Here is an 18,661-nt window from a genome sequence, read left to right as displayed (position 1 = left end):
TCCAAGCTAAATTTCATTACTTTGTTTTATCTATATTTATCATTGCTCAATGGATATAGGAGGATATTTTTTTCAAAATATACACTAAACCCTGAGGATAATTTATAGATAAGCAGTCGTTGGTGAACGATTTGTGTTGGTCAAACTGGTTACCGTACAATGAAGACATTTCTACCAAAGTAAAGAAGTGTTCTTGTTTTCATTCTAAAAACCAGATTTTAATTCTGTGTAGTATTGGGATTTTATACTGTATTTAGATCACATAAGAAAAATGTAGATTTGCCTTAAGGACCAACAAACCCCAAGTACTTACATAACGTCAGAGTAAATATATTTATCGTCCCATACCCACTTTATTCTTTTGGACTTACAGTTTTACCCGATACTCTTCTGATTTTTTTCTTTCCAAATAAATGTGTTGCATGTGTGAACATTGTGTTTGTGACAATATGTGTTGAATACAAAATATAATTGATCAAGTCTAAGAATGCAAGTCACTTTCTTAACCAGCCTTTTTTATCACTACATAATCCTCAGCCGTGGGCCAAAGTTCTCCTCTGATTAATACACTGACGGCTATTGACACAATACTGCTTAAATACTTTTTGCAAGATGTTGTCAGCGGTAGTACATATGACTTGTTTTAGTAAATTTTTCAGCAGTGAGAGTTTTTCTGAAAAATAGAGCTGGGTGAATGTTACAGGGTCAGATGTAAAGCGGTATCTATCACATGCATGTGATGTTAAACACCAAGTTATACATTTGACTGATTTAAACACATTATACTCACCAATTCTGACAATGCAGCTATCTCTGGCACTGTCAGTCTGTTAGACTACTGTTTTAGTTTTGACTGAGATGTGTCAAGTACTGCTTTCTTTATTGACAGCTATGATTATCAGGACAATAAAGAATCCTTAATCTTAATGATATCTCCTGGAGAGATCTAATTTATATGCAAGACCAGAAATCATTAAAGGCTTTAATGTTAGTAGCCCAGCCCTTTCAATCTTCCATCATACCTTCAATAGTTAGTGTATTAATTGACAAAACAGTATTTCTGAACATAAAGAGATGCTGCATGACGCTAAACAGCTAAAACCAGCCATAAGCAGCTCTGGCAACTGGGTAGAGAAAATGAATGGATGGATGGATGGATGGATGGATGAGTAAAATCGCAATAATCACTTAAGTCAATCATGTCTGGACATGTTTCCTGTGTGACAGGTTCAAAATGTGAGTCAGTCCATGGAGGTGGTGGACCTACGGACATCCAGAGACCTGCAGTACGTTCGAGACTCGGAGCCACTGCTGAGAGGAGTCGATGGACGTTTACACACTTATGTGGCCAATCCCCGTGCACTGACAGCTAAGGGCCTCCAGGTACTAACAACAACACACTCTTCCACACACACACACACACACACACACACACACACACACACACACACACACACACACACACACACACACACACACACACACACCCCACACACACAGACACACAAACAAATACTGGCGCTGCAGGGAACTAATAACCTTTGGTGTGAAAACATTGATTTCATGCATGCCAAGCTGAAGTCTCTGAGCTGCACTGAGACAAACGTGCATCTTTCATCAACGAGACAAAATTTGTCTTGAAGCTGTCGATTTCCCTTGCTTCATGCCCACTGTTAAAAAGTGTCAGAATATTTTTGTAAAAGTGCCAGCCTGGCAGCATCACTGAATGCGTTCAGTCTTCAGAAAAGGTGAGCTTAGAAAGTGCAAGAAAATTAAGTTAACGATAAAATTTACATAAAATGAACACACGAGCGCAACCATTTACAACATTCTGTTTTCAGTTTGATGGTGCCTAAAATCTGAAGAAAAGATAACCGTTGCCTCCCTGGATAATTATTGGTTTTTAATGATGGAAATCTAAATGTATTTCACTTCTTAATCTAGGAGTAATAATCCTATAAGTCATGGTGATTTCTGACACGATAACACTGGCAGTCATCTATGCCAACAAGAAAACAGAGGGTTGGTGGAAGATTATTGTAGGAGAATGAGAGGCTGTGGATCTGACTAATGAGAGCTGAGTGATCTAAACAGTGAAATCAGCTGTGAAACTGCTGCTTTAATGTGTGCAATTGGCAGCTTAGGACTCCCAATGACACTGAACGATGGCAAAACACTGTGTGATGTTTAAACATGCATGTAAAATTAACATCAAGCTGTGATCTGAGAGCAAATCTGAAACTTGTGTATAACCACCTAGATTACATTTCTATTTTATCTGTGCACTTGCTATATAGTGACATCTCATGAAACGCTCATGAAATACATTTTAGAGCACAGCACATGGTATCCAAAAATGTGAAAGCAGTTCAACACCAAATAGCTGTACAATGATAGTTTCTGTGTCCTTTAAAGGAGACCTATTATGGCATTTAATGTATATTTTAAACAGGCCTTGAATGTCTTAAAAACAATCTAAAGCTTGTTTTTTCTACATAAATCATAAATCCAGCCTGTGGGCCCTGTCACTAGTTTTACCGCTTCTAACCTCTTTTTCTGCGCCTCATTTTTAGGGAAGGGGGGGGTATGATAATGAGGCTCTGTGCTGATTGGCTCCCTGAATGACGTGTAGCAGGGGAGGAGAATAAACCTCGCTCCGCCAGAGCAGCCCAAGCCTGTAAATTATCACAAAACTGAATTTTCACAAATGGAAACTTTATTGTTAAAAAAATAAAATATGAGTTGTATATAAATAACATTTATGCACTATTTAAGCCGGATCTACCCGGCGGATGCTGAACGCTGGCCCCGGAGCCACGCCGGGCGCCCGGGAGCAGCGCTGCTGGAGCAGCGCACATCACCGCGGCTTTAACCAGGGAATCTGACCGGTTCCGACCGGCCGGGACCGCAGGAACCGGCCTGGACTGGTAGCAGGGACTCCCGGGGACCGACCAGCGGAATTTCAGCCGGATCTGCCCGGCGGATTCTGCGCGCTGGCGCTGCAACCGCACGGCGGGCACACAGATCGGCTCCGGAGCGCATCCGCGGCGCATCTCCCGTTACCGGGGATCAAACCGACAGATTTCGCTGAAAATCTCAGAGAGTGAAGCTGGTCCGACCTGGGACAGACCCCCGAGGACCCAGCTCCCAAACCACCCGGGAACCTGGATGATTTAACCCGGATCCGCGGCGCCTTGACTGGCTGAAGGAACCACCGCTCCAGCAGCGGAGAGAGCTGGTTGTGGGCGTGGTTTCAGCAGCGGAGGCTGAACCTATGGAAATGAGCGCCTATGGTGACGTCACCCTAGGCGCAGATTCAGAATGGCTCAAAAAAAGGTCACGTGACACTGGGGGACTCTGTAAGGCGGGTGTCAGAGACCCTGCAGAATTTCATGGTATTTTGTCTCCCCTGTGCTGGCAGGGTGAGGGGAGACCACTTTATATATGTTAAAACAAGAAAAAACGTGTTTTTCATAATAGGTCCCCTTTAATCTGCATTGTCTGTGTTGCTCACTAGACTTAACACTTTAATTTGAAGGAAACTGTTGTTTGAATGGTTCAAATCAAAATGTGCAACTTTTCTGGCCAAATGTGTGCATAAAATGTACAATGGCAGGACACTGGTACACATGGTATTTATTCCAGCTACACAAAAACAAAACTGAGGTCATTGTCTTTGGAGCCAAAGAGAAATTATTACAGGTCACCACAGAGCTTCATTCTATAGACCAAAAAACTACCACTACCACTACTAGTTCATGCATTCATCTTTAGTAGCTTGATTATTGTAACAGCATCTTACAGGTTTACCTAAAAAGTCAGTTAGACAACTGCAGCTCATTCAGAACTCTGCTGCTTCAGTCCTCACTAAGACCAGAACAGTGGACCACATCAGTCCAGCTGTGAGGTCTTTACACTGGCTGCCTGTTGATCAGAGGACAGACTTTAAAGTTCTGATGCTGGTCTTTAAAGCTCTGAATGGTCCAGGACCAAAATACATCAGTGACCTCCTGAGCCCGTATGAACCTTCCAGACCCCTCAGGTCATCTGGATCAGGTTTTTTATGACAGCATTAACAATACAACCAGAGGTGAAGTCTTTGTTAGTACTGGAGATATTCAACCTACTTGGTGTATATTACGTGAACTGAATAATGATCAGAATCAGAATCAGAATCAGAATACTTTATTATCAATGTACCTGGGTACTGTGAGATTAGAGGTAGCATCACCTCTCCAGTGCAAGATAAATAGCAGTAGTGCAAACAATAAGAAATACAAGAAATATAAGTAATATAAAAAATATAAAAAAGGTTAAGGTGCATTTGAATCGTTTTTTTTTTGTTTTTGTTTTTTTTTTTTTTTTTTTTAGAGATGACAGTATATACATGTGTAGAATATTGTAGAATATTGCACAGAGTCCGGGAGAAGTATTGCACGGTTTAAAGAGACAGTAACGAGGATGATTCACATATTGTTCAGGGCGATTATGGCTTTGGGGAAAAAACTGTTTTTGAGTCTGTTTGTTTTTGACCTGATGACTCTGTAGCGTCTACCTGAAGGCAGCAGGTCAAACAGGTCAGAGCCGGGGTGGGAGCTGTCTTTGATGATTTTAGTGGCTCTGCTGGGGCAGCGGGAGGTGTAAATGTCCGTGAGGGGGGGGGGGGGGGGGGGGGGGTGATCTCCTTGCTTTTCCCGGTGTTCAGAGTGAGGTTGTTCTCTGAGCACCAGGCTGTCAATAACGTAATCTTTTTCCTTATTTTCTTATTGAGTCCAATAAAACTAATATTACCATAAAGCTGCTGTTATTTCCGGAAGCAGCAGAAACACACAGCATTAAAAAAAAGAAAAATTGTATTGCAAGACACAGCGATAAATATATAAAATTAATTTTAAGTGATTCATTAATCAGGTCAAGCGACAGTGAGTCCTACTCCTAATGGAGTTCTGCTCGTCCTTGTTTCAGCTCGGGCAGTAGTCATTTCAGATGTCATTTCAATGTAACTAGCATCATAGATATGTCAACCAGCTGCAGCTCATCAGCTCACCTATGGGAGAAGTTGAAGGGTGGGGCTGCCAGTAGCTCGAGGCAAGTTCGTTTTGTTTGTTTGTTTGTTTAGTTGTGTGCTTGTTGCTGTGTGCCTGGTGATTTTCTAGTTACCCATGAGGAGGGTTTGTGTTCCTTTTTGAGTAAGGAGGTTTTTTTTGTACATCTCTCTGTGTATTCCCTGTGGGGTTTTTTTGGTTTACAATTACACTACGCCGTGTTTTTGGCTAAGTTTAACCTTTGGTGTCGTGCGCTTGGGTTCGAAGAAAGAAATCCATAACAATTAAGTTGCAATTTGGTTGGTAGGATAGCACTTTGACCTGATTGTTCAAAGATTAAGAGATTCATATTCTATGTTAATCATAAACTGTCGTGTTTGTCGGGTATTGAGACAGAGAGCATGAAAAGAAAGACGCAGGGAATTGCTCAGTCAAGCAGCGCTATTTCTGGATGAAAATGGGGGTAATACTGTTGGCCCCTGAAGGTTACAGTAAGGTTACATAATGGCCCCTGTATCAGAAAAATCCTAGAACTGCCAGTGAGGAGCGACTTTGAACAACCCTGGTTCAGGTAAACGGCCCTAGTTTAGGGATTTTCAATGAGTAAAGGTCGATATGATAAAAAACAAATGGAAGTTAACATTTTAACTTATAGTTTAGTATAATGATCTTTTTCATGTATCTGGTCTTTTTTCTTAAATATATAAGCACAATTACAGAATAGTGAGCACATAGGGTAAAGCAAGAAGAAAGAACATACTAAAACAACAACATTACATTACAAGTTAAGGAAAAAATTATGTCAGGTGAAACAGCCTATAAAACTGGACCTCTTAAGCATGAAATCAGACAAGTTTAGCTCATCTAAGTACACCATATCGTAGTGAGAAGCCTGACCTTTCTAGGAAATTAAACTACCTGAATAACAGCTGAAAAGTCAGCAAGCTGTGAACATTTTGAATGCTGATCATGTTTAATGTCTTTTATAGAGAGACAGAAGAACGGTCTATATTAAAACACAACAGTGGTTTGCTTTTAAAGCCACAGTTGCTTTAAAAATATAGCTACTTATAGCGACTTTGGAGCACTATCACAGCGGAGGAATTCACTATGAGTTTTGTTACATATAGTTTCCTTTAGTTTATGTTCAGCGGTGTTAATTGAGTCTTTGTACATTTTGGTCATGAAAGGAGAGGAAAAAGCAAACACGTACCTTATGGATCAGTAGAGATCCATCGCATAGATTCTGGTCTGGATATTTTTTGGTACTCTGATAACTAGTTTTTGATTGATAACAAATTTTTAATAGCACTTTGTAGTTTCAAATGATCATAAATCAGAATGAAAAGAGTACAACTACTTACTTACTAACTTGTATTAGTAAGTCATATGGTCATGATAATGCTCAAAGGCTTGAATGAAGGCAACTAGAATTCAATTTTCTTTGCTCTTAATGGTGTTTATCCTTTCATTCAGAAGGTATCTTGGACCCTCACATCCTATGAAACTCCATAAAAGCACAACAAAACACACGAGAAACAGCTCATCGGGTCAAGATTCAGAAGTCCACCTGCATGTCAAAGATAAGGGACTTTTTGAGAACATCAATGTACACTTTTCCGACAGAGAAGACAGGAGTAAAATAAGTAATTTATGGTATGTCAAGTGGGAAAAACCACAGTGAACCAAAGGGGATGGACTCGGGTTTACCTATCAAACACCTACAATGCAGCCCAGTTTCATAACCATTCATACTTTGTTCATGTGACCAAAACCAAGTGAACAATTTACAGTGGATAAAAGACTATTCACAGGAGCAACCGGAGCGTCAGTGAGTCCATCTGACCTCAACAATCTCCACCAGTTGAATTGAACCAATTGAAATGATGATGCATTCTGGTTGGGACGTGAAGCATCTTCAAGAACAAATAAAAGGGAATCCTATTGGCTTGATTCAAGCCTTTGACCATTTTAAGTTACTTTTTGGGGATAAATGAATGACAAATGAAGCAAGTCTCTTCATTATCACAACTGAATTGATCCTGGGTTTTTCAGCTCACACAGGGATCAATATAGCTGATCTTTTAAACCCATTAATCACAAGGCTCTCCAATTTTCAGCTAATTCCGGAGAGAGGTTGGGACTCTCATTCAGGAAATATTGATTATTTCTATCCGGGAAGACCGCCTCGTTGACAACCAAGCCTTTGATTTTGTCAAAGATTTCATTCAAAACAAATGTAAGGAAGTTATCTTGTCAACATGTTGAGTGAGACTCAGAGCTGATGATGAGGCATCTCTGTTTTAACATCAGCAGGCGACATGTCAAGCCTGACAGTCAGGAGTGTTTGAGAGCTGAGGTAAGCCCCTGCAGTTAGGTGGCGATACATATGAGGCAAATTGGCACATTTACAGATCTGCTCATATTGCATGAGGCAAAATGTAGTTAGAAGATATACATTCTTATTTAATCAGTTCATGTCTTTCTTTATCTGTTAATACAAACAAAGTGCAATAGTAAATATAATTGTTTTCCCTGTGTCGAAATCAACTATTTCAAAAATGATAAAACCCTATCAAAGTTTTGCATGACTTTGCCAGAGGGTTAAATTATTAGTGTCAAATTTTGGAAAAGGCGCCAATTTTCTTTTTGAGAGTTAGATCACAGATATACTGATAACATTCTCGTGTCCTTATTGTTCTTGTTTAAAGCAAAAAGTGGAACTGATTACCCTTTTCCAGAGATTATACAATTCATCAACCAGATAAATTAATTAATTTCAGATCACTAATTAGCATGTATGCTTAAAGCTTGGCAGTCTGAAGTGCAGAGTCAGCCACTTGGTGATTTGCAGGAGGTTAGGTAGCAACTAGTCTCCAATTGGTGGATTGCAATTCCTAAACTCACAGGCTACTGACAATTACATTGTGGTGGGTCCATTGCATTGTCACTACCTTAGCTGAAGTCTAATGTTTAGTCCTATGTTGTACTCTGTGACATAAAACAGTCATTTCCTCTCTCACACATCCAAACAGACCCCTTTAGGACATTTATTTGCTGAATATCATTTTTTTTTATTTGAGCTTTAGTTATTTAAAAACTAAAAATGAGTAAAAATCTGGAAAGAAGCCCTATTACACTAGTCTGGCCATAGAAATCCAATTTGCTCTTGTGAAATCGCTCTGATTGTTCTATTTACAGTAATTTCTCACTATAAAGAGAGGTGTTGAATCCATTGCGATGGGGCAGGGGCAGGTTCGATGCCATGACTCATTCAAGAGTCTCTGTTCAAAACAATCAAGATGGCTGCCTTTGTTTTGACCAGGACAATATTAAGTAATTCAAACCCCAACATGTCATGTTATTATGCCGCCCATCCCCCACATCAACACTTTGCAGCAAGCAAGCTTACCTGTGTTTGAGGATTATGATAAAGCCCAATGCCTTTTGATCATGTTGTGTACACTCTTGTGCCACTTTTAAAAATGATGGTGTGTTTGCCAATTCATCTATGTGTTTCTTCCTCTCGTTCACATCTTTTAAAAGCTGGTTAATCCTTTCAAACTCGTCAAATAACATTAACACAACTCTTGTACGCATCGACTTTCCCGTAACATTCTTTAAAGTCAAACCAAGAATTTATTTTAAATACTCACTTTTGCTTTCAGCCTCATTAAAAAAAACTTGATTGATGTTGTCTAATGATACCTTCAATAAATAAATCTTTACTGCAAAACGGGCTTCATTTTCTCTGGTTGGTTGTATGAATGTCCAGTGGTATCCAGAGGAAGTTTCCTCTGTGTTTGTCGGTACGGACTCCTGGAAATAAAAGTAGAATACAGAGGAACAAGACTAATTCAGAGAGGAAAAGGATGAAAATGGCTGGCCAGGCTACCATTAAACATCCATGGTGGATTATTCTAATATTTTGCGTTCATTCTGCTGACGCCTTCATTTTAGGAATAATCAACCAATTAAATTTCTTCAGGGTAGGTACATAAGGAAGTAGGGGGCTTTGACCCAGGCCCACCCCTACATACCATTTCACTAGCTATCGCTCAAGACTGTGCAGCCGCAATTTGATTAGTCGCATTTCCATTACTCCTAGATTTGTGCAAAACCCAAATACTGAAAAAGAAAACCTGTGATGGAAAGGGTTGTAATTATAAAAAAAACTCTCTCACAAGGTGTTTTTTTCAGGAGATTCAATAATGAAGTTAATCGCAAAAGTGTAATGGAAACGCAACTATTGATTGGCTGATGCTTGTGTCAGTGGCTGAAGTCAGTTCGGCATTGCCGTCACCTTATTCAAAGTTAAAGGACAGCAACATTGTTGATGCTTCCAACGTGTATGAGTTAGTGACGGGTTACCACTACTTCTTAAAGTAGCTTTGAAGTTAGTCTTACTTCTAAAATTAAAGGGTTTGCATTCAGGGAGCTTGTGGTTGTTTTTTTTTGTCCCCAAAAGGGCGGCAAGCCCCACATTGTGACTGTGTAAAGAGATTTATGTTCCCACATACACACAAGCAATAACCGTTGCTTCCCAAAATATATCATATTCCCTCTTTCCATAAATCCCCTCTGCCTTTCATCTCTTCCTGAGCAACTTCTTAACAACTTGGGAGTCTGTCTTTATATAGATGTGTGTGTGTGTTTATGTGTCCATGCACATGCATGCTTGTTGCTCCTGGAGGGCTTTCACAGTCATGAGCTTTTGCCTCTGCACTGAGAGGCAGAACTCCTGAATATTTAAGTGCAGCGACAGAAAGATTATCAATAACTAAACAGTATTTTTATCCCATGAAAGAAGGGAATGAGTGAGACTGAGAGCTAGAGGTCAAACAGGCGTAAACAGATAGGGGGAGCAGAGAAATTGACAATAAATGGTGTCTAATAGCATGTGGATGTTACTTGAGGGAGTGAGGGATGAAGTCACAAGAGGGAAGGTAAAGGTGAGGCAGAAAGGGTAGAGATAATAGAGTGAATTGAGAGGGAAAGATTAGGAAAATTAGGATGAAGGAGGATGTATAGCGGGAAGAGGATTAGCCATTTGATGTGTCCTTTATCTTATGAATTATGCATTTACGGCATTTTATCAAGATGGATTTTAGAGAATTTTTGATCAAATTGAAATTGCATGCAAATAATGTTGCTGATACCAGCCATTTAGGTTACGTAAATACAATTAAGTTAGATTACTTTGAAGGTGTACTCTCATAATATAAACAGTTGGTAGTGGGGAAATTAGAGGAGCGTTCAGGTGGTTTTATTGACGGCGGGGAAAGTCATGAAATGTTTGCCTTATTGACAATCATCTTTAACTAATGTGCTGTTCGTAAGCAGAGATTTTCAGGGGATCTGATGACCTTTTGTCTTTGCCTTGACACAGCTTTTAATCTGACTCATTTTCCTATAAACTCTGAATCTGAAGTACTGAGTATAATAGATGGGTTTTCTATGTTGTTATAGGGGTACGTGAGCAACCAGGGGGTAGAAAGCTGTTCTCATCCTGGTTCCTTTTGCAGAGCCAAGCCCTTAAGCATGAATGGCAACATACCACAGTTAACTGTACCAACAAACAACAAAGATGGATGACAACTGTTCAATAGTTTGAGGGGATGACAGCCTTTTGCCAAGTGCAGAAAAAGATTGTGCATCCAAGCGAAGACAAGGGTGGACTGGGAGTCCCAAAGGCACTGAAGGTCTCGGCAGACACTTTGTGTCATAAAATGAAATTTGAATCTCATGCTGTAAGACTTTAACACAGAGGACATGAATATTGGCTTCTAAGGATGCATGTAGATTGTTTCCTCTTGTATCAACTTTGGGATATTTAGTGACATTTGTACATGAAAATATGCAACTGCTCCCTCGGAAATCAGTTCAGCTATGTCTCAGAGTAAAGTAGCTGCCACTCACATCTCGTAATACATCCTTAGAGGGGCCATAATTTTGGTAAAATGTGACGGGGTGTAAACAGTTTTCCCTATTGAGCTCAATAAAAGCAATATTACCATGAAGCTGCTGATATTCTCAAAAAGCAGCCCCCCCTCTCCCTTGCACACACACACAAACAACATAAAAAATAAGTATTAAACACCAGACAAATCATTCTGTTGTGATCTTACATTTTTCAAAAGTCCATATTAAGATTCTGGACAATGACTTAGCTTTTTATGATTGAGCTATTTCATTACTGAGTCAACAACTTGCAATAAACATGCACATTTATTAAAGCCGTTAATTACAATCTGTTGACTGCCAATGGCAGTATTGCCCCATGCACGTGCAAGCATCCAGTAATATTCCTAAGCAAGAAACCTGTCTACACAGAGATAAAAAAGAAAATAAACATTATCCTCCAACTGCAACAGACAACTACACACATCATCCATTTGCACTGATTTTCATTAAGCTGTTGAAAGTTTCCTTGGATGCTAACTCGTAAATTATCCAGTGCGACGTGCATAACCATTTGATCCATTTGATGTTCTTTATGTGAGCCCTGACATGCTCTCCTCCAGCACATCTTCCATTTCTTCCTGTGGGATATTGAAGTCTTCCCAGGCCATATGGAGCCTGAGGTCCCTGTAGCATGTTCTCGGGGTGCTTTCCATATGTGTTCTTTTGCCTTCTTCACATGCATCCGCTCCTCTTGTCTCAGCTTATCCCAACGGAGAGCTAAGAGGTGTAATAAAGGAAGCCAGCAATAATTGTAACTCAAAACATATCAGCTGCCAAATGTGTGAAAAACAAACATGTCTTCAGCCAGAAACAAGAGCGTGGGCCTAATAACCAGTTAACATAATAAAAAAAAAAGAAAAATTAAAAAAAAAAAAAACAAACTCCATCTAAGCCATATAAATTACAGTTACCCTTTCAGGTTTTAGTTTCAAACACAGTGGACCCTGAGGCACAGATGCCTTGTCCTTATTTGATCTTTTTCTAACAGAACTTGTCAATGTAAACACCTGTACATGTACATTTGCATTCCTAATCCAAAAGTGATTTAACACAGGGAAAATGCAACTAAAAACATTGAGAACATCTGAATGAATAAAAGATGAACATTCAGAAACAGCTGTTGTATTATATTGTATGTCAAACTCAAGTCTCTTTCAAAAAGAAAATCCAAAATATTAAAACCTTTATTTTACCTTTTACTATTTTATTCCATTCTTCCTGCAAGATCTACTTTCCCAGCTTCTTTGGAATATGTAGCAGGCTTGAAAGGTAAAAATGTCTGTAAATTAACAGAGGAAATGAAGTAAGTGAGAAATCCATGCCATGTCATGGGAAGTATCACACTGCAGTTTTTCTTTTATTTCTTTATTTCTTTATTCATTTGTACTTCCCCTCTGATTTGAGGTTTACACTATAACACAGCTCATCATAATGATTATGAATAATGTTATGGTACCTGTACAATTTTTGCACATTGGGGTTGTTTAATTTCACAGTGATGGGATGATTGAATTGGCAGTATGAAATGAATACTATTATTGACTTAAATATAATTGATAATTTAATTCTAATGGAATCATGTATTAAAATGTATCAATAATTCAGATTTAATTCTATAATTAGGATGACAAGTAACCATATACACAGGGAACTATTTGGCTTTCCAGCGTATAAAAAGAAAAGTAAAACACAAGGACACTCACACATGAAGCAGATACACCTGTAGCGTCTTACTCAAAGCTCTGCATCTCTCCTTGCTCAATCAATTTCCAATCACAGAGGGGCAGGATGGAGGAAAGAGGATGGCAGGAAGCATAATTAGCTGAATGAGAAAGGCTTTGAATCTGCACTGGGATTTCCATCCCAGTAAGACATGCTGGGAGGACTGTTACTCTCAGAGGGCACCATGACCAGACGAATAAATTGCTACAAATGAAATATAAAGGAAGAACACTGCAGACAGCCTTACAGATTTAATCACATTGGTGCTGACCTTGTCTCTATCTTATTTTACTTCACATCTTTTATGCACCCGCAGGAGGTAAAGGGCCAGATGTCTCAGCTTCGGCCCTTCTTGTCAGTGGTGGAGCAGTACAGATTGGACCTGCAGACGCTGGCCACTTTGCGAATGGAGCTGCTCAATCTATCAATCATCCTGACAGCCATTCAGGAGGAGGTCGGTGCGTACGACTACGAGGAGCTCCAGCAACGGGTGTTACTGCTGGAGACCAGGCTCCACAGCTGCATGAACAAACTGGGTAAAACATGCTCTTGGTATTTGTGAATTTGGGGCATTATCTAATAGGGAATACAAGCAAAATATCTGTTTAGATAGTTTAAAGGTGCTTATCAAGATTAGTTTAATTATCACCAATTTACTGCGACGCCTGTTATATTCCTGTAGTTGTTTTATCTCCGTTGTGGCTTTAGATAACGAAATATAACAGGGAGGACAGGCAAGGCATGTTGTGATTGAAACGTTTATAAATATCAGTGTTACCAATTTAGAAAGCTTTTTTGTTTAAATCTGCACAAAAAAACCCACAAAAAAACAGACGAAGCCCAGGTGATCAGTCCCAGAATGTTGCTCATGTGAGGTGTCTTACTGCACCACCACACTGCACACATGACTACTAAAAGATCCCCGACAGTGGCATGAACTTTTTAAAAGACGTTATTAAAATTAGAGTTAAGAGTAGGTTTAAGGAAGACTTTGATTTCTCCAGAAGTATGCAGTTTCTTTCTCGCCCCTGTGCCTGCATGGTAAATATAAACCTGCAAGCTGGCCATTTCCATCTTTGCCCAGCATTCACTGCACTGCTCTGTCCAAGGGATGTCCCTGCCTTCGTCTCTATGCCAAGCAAGGCAGCTGGCTGCAGCTTTATATTTACTGCACAGAAATGAGAGTGGTATTGAATATTTTATCTGACTCTCCATCAGACAGCAAAAAACATCCTCCACAAGATGTCAAAAAAAAAAACTGCTTAAAAAGCAGAAGCAGAATCGCTATTTGCAATTTACATGGCACCACTCACACAACCAAAATGGCAAAATAGCATACAGTAGTTTAACACAAAATTAGTTTTCATGCTGATGATTGGTTGTTGCACTTACACCATTTAATGAAGTCATTTCAGGAAAAATTAAACGTCTTCTTAAACAGTAACCACCCAAATAACTGGATCTGGTTCACTATTTTTCCACTTGCCTGGGATTCTACAGTTATGACCATAGTTTCTTCTCTTAGGGATGGAAACGTCAACTGTTGGAAACCCATAGTTTTTCTCATACAGTCATAAATATTCTCATTTACTTGTTTTCCTACTTTTGAAAATAGTAAAAGACAATCTAAAATGCTGCCCAAATGTGATGAGGTGATGAGGATGGGCTAGGTTAAGAATTGGGAGCGAGTACATCAGAGGAACAGCCAGGCATCTTAAGAGAGGCTATAGAGATGGTTTAGACACATAAAGAGAAGGGATAGTCAATAGATTAGTAGAAAGATTCTGGAAATGAAGCAGGCGTAAAAGGAGATGACCAAAGATAAGGTTTCTGTATGTGTTGCAAGAGGAGATGCACAAGACAAGGTTGGATGATCGACTGTGGCAATCTCCACATGAAAAGCCAAATTGACATGATAGACTTCATATCCCTCTAGAGAAAAAGTACAAAATGGGAAACACACACACACAGACACGCACACACACATACCCTCCCGCGCTCTCTCTGTCTATAAGTCCGTTTGAGACAACCAAATAATAATTTTACATTCCAAATACATAGAGGTGAATGTTATGAGTGTTGATAAGAGGATGTTTCTACAACAATTACAACTTTAAAAAATGTGCTTAATTTATGCCAGAAAACTTCTTTAGAATAATCAATATTCAATAAAATTAAATTTTTATTTGTACAGTGCCAAATCACAATAATTGTCATCTCAATCACTTTACGCGGAAAGTAAATAAATCCTGTGCAGACAATTTAGTCCAATTATATCCCCACTGATGAACTAAACTATTATACATATTATCCCAAAAATATAAAAATGATTATTTATTTATTAATGCTATTTTATTACATTACACAGGTTAGTTGACTTAAGTGCAAAAAAAAAAAAAAAAGAAGAAAGTGGAGTTAAAAGAAAGTTGGACATGCATGGGGTGCTGGCGGATTGGTTTGGTTGCCATGGGGATGGCTGAGGTGTGTGTATCAGTACTTGGATCTTGGATCCTTTGTTTTAATATGACCCCTCCTGAGCTAGACTGGGCCTGCAGGTTGTAATTACTTTGTTTGTTTGTTTTATGATGATTTACTTGTTTTTTTCTTTTTCTCTCTCTTGTCTCTAGAAAGGAATTATGGTGCACAAATTATTTTACATATTTCATCCTTTTTTTTTCCGCTAGGAAAAATTTTGCTTTTGAAATATTGAAACCCATTACATGGATCCAATCTGACGGAAAATCTTTTAAAAGTTCTCAGTGAAATAATAAACAGCCCCTTTTCAGAGCTGCACAGTATGTTTTATACACAGAGGAGTATGATATCACTCTGAGGTCACACAGTCGTGTTTAGTTGACTAAACACTGCTCTACGATTATGCAGTTAAAACACTTTAAGGTTTAGTGGATGCATCAGGTCCATTAAAAGCACCAGCAGAAAAACATGACAACCGTTTGACTCAGTTTAGAGAGGTGTTTTATGGAGACTTACACCTTCTTTTTCCTCCTGCAACAACATTTTGTGAGACTGAGTTTTGGTAGACTGAGTTATGTCTGGTGGCAGGAGATAGCTGCTCATAAATTAGCTGGCCAAGTATCCTTGATAGGAAGCATTACTCACTCCAGTGCTGAAGCTTCATCTCCATTAACTTCTCTTTATTCTGCTCCTCGCATAAACTCCAGTTTCTTGGGATCTGTTCATAGGTTGTGGTCGCCTGACGACAGTTAGCAACCCGATCACCGTGAGAGCCTCTGGATCTCGCTTTGGCTCCTGGATGACTGATGCAATGATTCCCAGCTCCGACAGCAGGGTAGGTTTACAGTGTCCGTCTTTGCAAGGATCAGCTGAATTTTATGCATTGTGGGAGGTATTGGGTTTGTTATTCATTATGAAATTTGATTTTGGCGATAGTTCGCTGTGAGGGTTAATCGGAACGGTAGGGTGTATTTTGTAGATGTAGTTACGTTTTTCGATGTGTTTTAATAAAGAAATCAAAGTTCTTCTGCATTTAAGGTTGCCAAGATCTTTCCATTAGTTCATTTTTTTTTTAATTTCTTTGAGCCTTTATTCTGACATAACTTAAGTCTAACCCATTTCCTGCACACACACAAGCTTACAAACACTCTGTAAGGTATGGAGCTAGAACAGTCTCATAATTCACAAATGCACCCGCCGATTCACAAATGCACAGACCGATTCACAAATGCACAGACCGATTCACACGCGCGTAGGACAAGATACACAAATGTATTTTTGATGCACACACAAATATAACCTGATTAACAAACGGGTTTTTGTCTGTGAGCTGTGCTGGATTTGCGTGTGACTTTTGAGACTCCCCTGACGTGACTCAATCCACAAATACGTTTTTTTTAACACGGAAGGATCTGCAACCAATCAGATGTCTTCCTTTGTTTCAGCCAATCATTTGTGAATCTTGTCCTGTGCATTTGCGGATCGGCGTGTGCATTTGTGAATGGGTCTGTGTATTTGTGAATTTTGTCCTGTGCATTTGTGAATTATGAGACTGTTCCAGCCCCATAGTAAGGGAGAATATTAAGTTGGTTGTCAAGACGACTGTCTCCTGCTTGCCAGGTGTGATTTATATTGCCATGGTGACCCTTACCTGTTCCCTATTAGAGCTTCTCCCTGGTGATAAAATGTAGCAATGCAGCATTGGTATACCACTTGTTGCCGATTGTTTCCCAGTTATAGGAGTGGTATGCTTACGTGTTGTGTGTGTATGTGTTGCTCTTTTATAGTCTTAATTTCCTATAAAATAGTGGCTGCAATTTCTGTACACATCCGTGAGTGAAATGGATCAATGTCTGAGAAGAGCTCAGTACTTAACTTAGAGGTGATGGGCCCTTTCATATATTACAAATAAAACTTTTTTTTACTTTCCACAACCGCTGTTGTGGAATATATTGCTGACCAGGACCTCTTCTGTGTGTATATATTTAGGTAAAATCTGGCCTCAATATATAATATATATATATATATATATATATATATATATATATATATATATATATATATATATATATATATATATATATAAAGTATACAGTATATATATATTAGCAATCATTGTAAATCTATTTTAGATCAGGTTGCTCCTGTTAAATCTAGCTTGGTGACTAAAAAAACTCCATGTCCATGGATTAATGTCTGTATTCAGGACATGAAGCGACTCTGTCGAAAACAGAGCGTCTATTGAAGACTACCAAAGTTAGGTACATGGATTGCATCTAAGGGAACTGCTCTTTTCCTTAAATGAAATTATAAAAAATGCCAGATCTGACTTCTTTCATCAACTGATAGTTTTAAAATAGGAAGAAAGTTGTGTTTGTGTTTAGTTCCCTTCTATGTCCTGTTGCTCCTTCTACACCCGTTTCCTGCAAAGCAATGCTTTATTTAAAGTATTTTATCAGCAAAATCCAGGATATTAAGGTTAAACTTCCACTGCCTTTGTTTTGTAATCCTGTTGTTTCTTTTTGAGTTTGTACCCCATAATTGGTCTTCTTTTAATCCGGTAACGCAAGCTGATAGCTCAGCTCTGGTAACCAGAATGAAGCCCTCTTTTTGTCCATCTGATTTTCTTCCCAGTAAACTCTTTTTAAAAGGGTTCGATGCCACTGGCCTCCTGGGTTACCAAGCTGGTAAATACATCACTGGTGTTTTTCCAGTTCTTTTAAACATGCCTTTGTGGAAACACTTCTCAAATAATTTAGTCTGGATCCCACGCATCCTAATAACTTCAGGCCCGTATCAAAGCTTCCATTCCTGTCTAAAGTCTAAGAGAAGGTTGACTCTGAAAAATTGACTTCCTTTTTGGAGGAGTGAAACATTTTTGACCCATTCAGTCTGGTTTCCGCGAGCGTCACTCTACAGAAACTGCCCTGCTCAAAGTGTGTACTGACATTATGATGTCATTATTATACACAAACATATATAAATATATAAAATATAAGTTGTCTGACTTGATGACTCACATATGTATGTTGTGTTTCCAACCCTGAATCAGAAAAGGTCAGGAAGATACGGAAAACATTCAAGCTTATGTCTTAGCAGACAGCTACTGTAGGGCCCAAGTATTCCCAAGATATATTTACATATTGTCAATTTAATCAATTTATTTTGGTTTTGACTCAAATTAATTTTTTGCACCAACAAAAACAAAAGCATAACAGAATTAACAGATTACGATTATAATTCAGTGCAAAACCAGTATCCGTCAAAGGCTGAGTTCCCGAGGAATAAAGATTGAGATTTAAATGCAACATATTCTGCTTTCAAGATGAAACACATCCAGGGACGTTGATGCATTTTTTAACAAGACAATACAAAACCACATTCTGCATACATTACCTAGTCATGGACATGGAAGAAGAGTGTACAGGACTGGCCTCCCTGAAGCCCTGGTTTGT

General features: G+C 39.0%; 1 protein-coding gene across 2 annotated transcripts in view; it reads left to right on the top strand.

The window, feature by feature from the left end:
* LOC133451967 (noelin-2-like) overlaps positions 1-18,661 on the top strand; it is a 61,655-nt gene that overhangs the window by 29,973 nt on the left and 13,021 nt on the right. For both annotated transcript variants that reach the window (XM_061731146.1, XM_061731140.1), the window contains 3 exons: positions 1,228-1,383; positions 13,048-13,267; positions 15,935-16,041. In XM_061731146.1, the coding sequence (XP_061587130.1) occupies positions 1,228-1,383; positions 13,048-13,267; positions 15,935-16,041 (483 nt within the window). The remainder of the gene's footprint in view (positions 1-1,227; positions 1,384-13,047; positions 13,268-15,934; positions 16,042-18,661) is intronic.

This window comes from Cololabis saira, chromosome 1 (assembly GCF_033807715.1).
Source record: "Cololabis saira isolate AMF1-May2022 chromosome 1, fColSai1.1, whole genome shotgun sequence".
Taxonomy (NCBI): Eukaryota; Metazoa; Chordata; class Actinopteri; order Beloniformes; family Belonidae; genus Cololabis; species Cololabis saira.
The sequence above is the reverse complement of the archived record's forward strand: the minus strand, read 5'-3'. Positions and strand labels throughout refer to the sequence as shown.